Below are 5,112 nucleotides of genomic sequence, written 5' to 3' on the forward strand. Positions count from 1 at the left end.
AAATAACGATTCAAAATATTGATTCAAGCTAGTTACAAAATAATATTTAATGAACTTTTTCTGCAACCTTTCATTCTGGAAATTGTAGATTTACTTAAACATTTAACCCCAACGACAATGGCCACTTTTTAAAACTAAAATCAGCTATTGACAGGGACACATTAGTGTACACCACTATATGCCTTAGCAATATCTCATCCCAGCAACTGGAACAAAGACTCATGACATAACAAGGCATCGTCAGACATCTGTGATAATTCACCATGGCATAATAGCATCTGTTGTTAATGGATTAATTCCAGGTTATGCTCTTTAATTTAGGATAAAATAAATCCAATTCATTCAACTTCATCTTCCACAACTCTACTCTATAAAATGCAAATCAAAGTTACAAATTTAACGGTCAAAGGATGTAATAACTCTCTTTTGACCAACTTTCTCTTTTGCAGATCTTATTCATTCCCTGGGATATTAAGCATTCAATCTATCATTCAATGCAAGTCATAACTCTAATTCATTCAATAATACATATTCAACTCAAAAATATTCCACTTTCCCTTCTGAGGTACCTTCTCTATGAGCTACGAGATTAAACTTGTGAATCACAGAAAACATTATGGTGAGTAGATAAGTTTCTTAATAATACTAATCTGAGCATCTGAATTCAAAATGCTGTTAAAGCTGAGCCTTAATGGGGTCAGAGGGAGGAAGAATGAAAAATGAGTAAATGCTGGAGCTAAAAAGCTAAATGTCTAAAGAATTAATAATTTGTAACCCAATTTCTACAAACTTTCTTTTAAAAAAAGTCATAAGAAAAAAACTAAAATTAGATAAAATCATATTGCACCAAAAAGATGACAAAGTGGGGTGTTTTTTTTTCCTGGTTATTTCTTATACATTTTTTTCTCCAACACAACAATTTTTTCCTATTTACCCATACCCTGGTACTCCTTCATCTCCCTAAACTAACATAAAAAGACCCTCCTCTTTCCTCTACTGATAAGTGAAGGAATGCAGTAAGTATAAAAGAATAGCATGGACACCCACACACACACACCTGCATTCCCTCATACCCTCTGCACCCCCTTGTCTCCCTAAACCAATTATACTAGTGCCTCCAAGCATTACTCCTGCCTCTTTTTTTATTATAAGAATGCACAAAGTAAATATAAGAATTCTTGTAATATATGGCATGTAAAACCTGGGCTGTAGGACCATCAAAGATCGAAACCGATCCTGGGGCACAGATTACGGAATCCTGGTCTTTACACGTGATGCAAACATAATTTCCCTCATGGTCCTGTAGAGTCATATAGCACATATGGCATTACTGCTAAGCCAATAATTAGGTTTAATAATTAATAATTTCTTGCATGCAAGTTGCCAATGTCTTGTGCTAGCCCTCAGGGAATTTTAGGTAAACAACACAAACATATAAAACTTTTCATGTAACTTTTAACACTGTACCTTACTTTGCAGTTAATGAAATCAGATACATCTAAAGCTTATCCCTATCAAATATGCAGTAAATAACAATAATAAAAACTATATATTTTTATAATTATATCTATATGAACTTACGGTCTTCTTCTCTGATCTGCTATCAATGAAACAAACTTAACCAATCAATAGATGGCTATTCATCATTAATCAAAATATTAAGTCACATTTTTCAGTAGAGTGTTTCACACACATACTTGCAAGCATTGTTCCCTTGCTGAATGAGAGTAATTAAGAATTAAAAAATCCAACTGCAAAATCACTCACTTCTTCAGGGAATGATTAAAATGTAATATACAGTCTTATAAATTTAACAACCATTCAACTTTCAAGTATCTAGCATTAAAGTAACAAATCATCTGTAAAAATAATCTAAAATCTCTGTATAAAAGACTTAACAGATCAACATTTATACAAGTTAGCAACCAGTGATGTTCACATTTGCCCAAAGTATGAAAATTTGTTCAGTTTCTTCTGTATGTGATGTAATGTGGGGCAAAGCCAACCTCTTCATTGTCGCTGTCATCATCAAACGTACTCCACTGTCCACCACTAGACACGCAAGACTCATAGGATGGTGGGGCTGAAAAAAAAAGTGATATTACATTTAACTTTCATGGTGGGTAGGGGAAAGGAAGGAAGTATAAAAGGAGAAACAGTTCTAATAGCAAGTATTTTTTTTTTCAATCCCATAATAGTCATACAAACGTAATGAGCAAATTCCTGGCTCATAGTGACATGATCTTATCACAAAGTACAATAACACAGCGTATATAGGAAAACAAGAGAGAAAGATACAGAGATACAGAGAGAAAGACGGAGAGAAGAAGGAGACAGGAGAGAGAGAAAAAGGAGAGAGAGGAATGCTTTGAACACTGCAAAGTGTTTCCTTTCTTGTGGCAGTCCTTCATTTCATGTTAAACTTTTGTTGTTATAAAGTTAAATGAGATCAGGAATATGGCCTTGGTATACCATACTCAATTACATTGATATTATTAGATTTTTACTTGATGGAAATGGCAAAAATTGCTTCCGTTTTCCACAACCATATGCTACAATGGCACAAAATAAAAACTACTGGCCTGGTGGATGGCATACTGACCTGACTACCACAGTCAGGTATCCGAGGCATTGCCATAACACTGGCAGTTGCCTCTACCTCTCTAGGATTGATCAATCATCTTGCTCTCTCTCTTTACCTCCCTGTTTCTCTACTTTCTGTCAATATGATCATTCTCACATCCATCTATATATCTTAATAAATAGCAGAGGTAGAATCATCTATTTCACATCCAATGAAACTGATATTTGTAGGTTACACAAGTCCTCTACTCCCACACACACACATTTTATAAAAGGACACAGAAATACATATAACATGCATGAAAACACATGACCAACACTTACGGATATTTGCATACTGCTCCGGCATCACGATCCTACTGTATGAAGGAGGATTATCACCATGCTCTCCTTGAGCTGGCTGACGAGATCGCACAAAACGTGGGGAGTTTTCTTGGCTCATGGTGCTAGCTAGGACTGTTCCGCCAGACTCAACAGATGTGTCAGGAGCGACAATGGTGCCTGGCAGTGGGACAGACCCTATGATGATATTCTCTGCAATCTTTGCTGTTCTGCATGTCCCAAGTTTAGCTTCAAACTAGAATAACAAATTGATGGATAATATATTCAGCTTTGTTCTATTTTGCTATATTCACTCCCACAACAAAATAAAAACCCTCACATATTACCAGAAATAACATTGTATTAGTCTCAATCTCTTTTTCATGTTCTCTCTCTCTCTCTCTCTCTCTCTCTCTCTCTCTCTCTCTCTCTCTCTCTCTCTCTCTCTCTCTCTCTCTCTCTCTCTATATATATATATATATATATATATATATACACACACATATATATATATTATATATATATATATATATATATATATATATATATATATATATATATATATATATATATATATATATATCTCTCTCTCTATATCTCTCTCTCTATCTCTCTCTCTATATTTCTCTCTATATATCTCTCTCTCTATATCTCTCTCTTTTTTCCTCAACTCTTCCAATTTTTCCTCTTATCTAAACTTCTAACATTTCTTCCTCTTCGTCTGTCTCCCTATCCTGCATGCTCCTACTCTCATTCCTAGTCAGTCACTTCTTCCTTTTTCTCCTCTGTCTTTTTTTCCCTCTTCCATTTTTTCTCTTTTTCTTCCCTTTGTATTTTTCCTTTCTTCATTTTTCCCTCTCTCTCTCTCTCTCTCCACCCCTTCTTCCTCCTCCTATTCCAACTTCCACTATTTCCTGCCTGCTTCCCCTTCTCCCTTTTCCACTATTTCCTGCCTGCTTCCCCTTCTCCCTTTTCCTCTATTTCCCTCTCCTTTTCCTCCCTTCTTCCTACTCTTCTATTTTCCTCTCCCTTCTCCCTTTCTAGTTATCCCCATGTAAGAAAGGACTTACGATCAAATCATAATCCACTTCAATGATGTTACAGTGCATGAGATGGCTAGCTGTGACTGCCGGCACAGGGAGAGAGACGCCTGACCACTCATCAGTACTCCCTGTCTCAATCTGTGGGCGATAGACGCGCTGCACCGTGAGGCTGGTTGTCTTTGTTTTGGAACTGGTGATGTACCTGATATTCTGAAAGGATTAAGGTTGTCTAGTACCTCTTTCTGATTTTGTCTTTGATAAAATAAAGGATTTTTTGAAAAATAGAGAAGAAAACCAGTTTATATATGTATGTCAGTATGGATGCAAAAATGTATTCTAAAGCTCAGTTTTATGCATGTTTGATATATTTCATTAATGGGATGAACCCATAGCCCTGACGGAAACTTTGACTTGAGGACATTTTTTTTTTGAGGACATGGAAAAGGACTAAGAAAGACCTCAGGAGAGTAAGTTTGTGTGTTTTTGTTTTTTTTATTAATCATTATTCATTACTTTCCCAAAATTTTTATTTTTTATTTTAAAACATTTTACACTAATACTGAGTGGACATTAAAAAATCTGAAAATTGTTAAGAAGCACTGAATACCTGCCTCAGCCACAACATACAAAATTCAAATAATGTGGCCTGTGCAAATGTCCTATCACCTATAAACATCAAATTATGCATTGTTATCATTTACAAAGTGCATATAAATGTGTGTGTATATATATATATATATATATATATATATATATATATATATATATATATATATATATATATAATTGGCTGATTTTCCTATTTTTCAGGATGATCTTTAGGATGGGCACATGTGAGTGTGCTTCATTTTATATCAATTCCATTTGCTAGAACAAGTTCACCAACAGAGTATGCAAATGCCACCAACCTGCACAATTTTGGCCTCAGTGTACTTGATGGTGGACCCACTATTGTTCACAATCTCCCCATTGATAAGAATGTTCTCCCCTGCAACGTAGCCTCTCCTCTCTACCCCCAGTGTCAGTGAGATGGGTCCCCACCAGCAGCAGCAGCAACGAATGGATTTTTCTCGTTCACTGTTTATTGGTAACTGTTTGGGAAAAAATTGGGAGACTGAGAGAAGGGAAACAAAAAACAAAAGGAAATAACAGAAAAAAGAATTAA

The 5,112-nt window shown here is 35.4% G+C and overlaps 1 protein-coding gene across 1 annotated transcript in view; it reads right to left on the reverse strand.

Annotated features, from left to right (window-relative positions):
* Positions 1–1,472: 1,472 nt before the first annotated feature.
* LOC119598513 (arrestin domain-containing protein 17-like) overlaps positions 1,473–5,112 on the reverse strand; it is a 10,925-nt gene continuing 7,285 nt past the window's right edge. Inside the window, exons 5-8 of the mRNA XM_037948141.1 lie at positions 4,856–5,038; positions 3,975–4,157; positions 2,908–3,160; positions 1,473–2,083 (exon numbers count right to left, since the gene is read on the reverse strand). Of these exons, the coding sequence (XP_037804069.1) occupies positions 1,965–2,083; positions 2,908–3,160; positions 3,975–4,157; positions 4,856–5,038 (738 nt within the window). The 3' untranslated portion in view covers positions 1,473–1,964. The remainder of the gene's footprint in view (positions 2,084–2,907; positions 3,161–3,974; positions 4,158–4,855; positions 5,039–5,112) is intronic.

The sequence above is a fragment of the Penaeus monodon genome, chromosome 41 (assembly GCF_015228065.2).
Source record: "Penaeus monodon isolate SGIC_2016 chromosome 41, NSTDA_Pmon_1, whole genome shotgun sequence".
NCBI classification, from domain to species: domain Eukaryota; kingdom Metazoa; phylum Arthropoda; class Malacostraca; order Decapoda; family Penaeidae; genus Penaeus; species Penaeus monodon.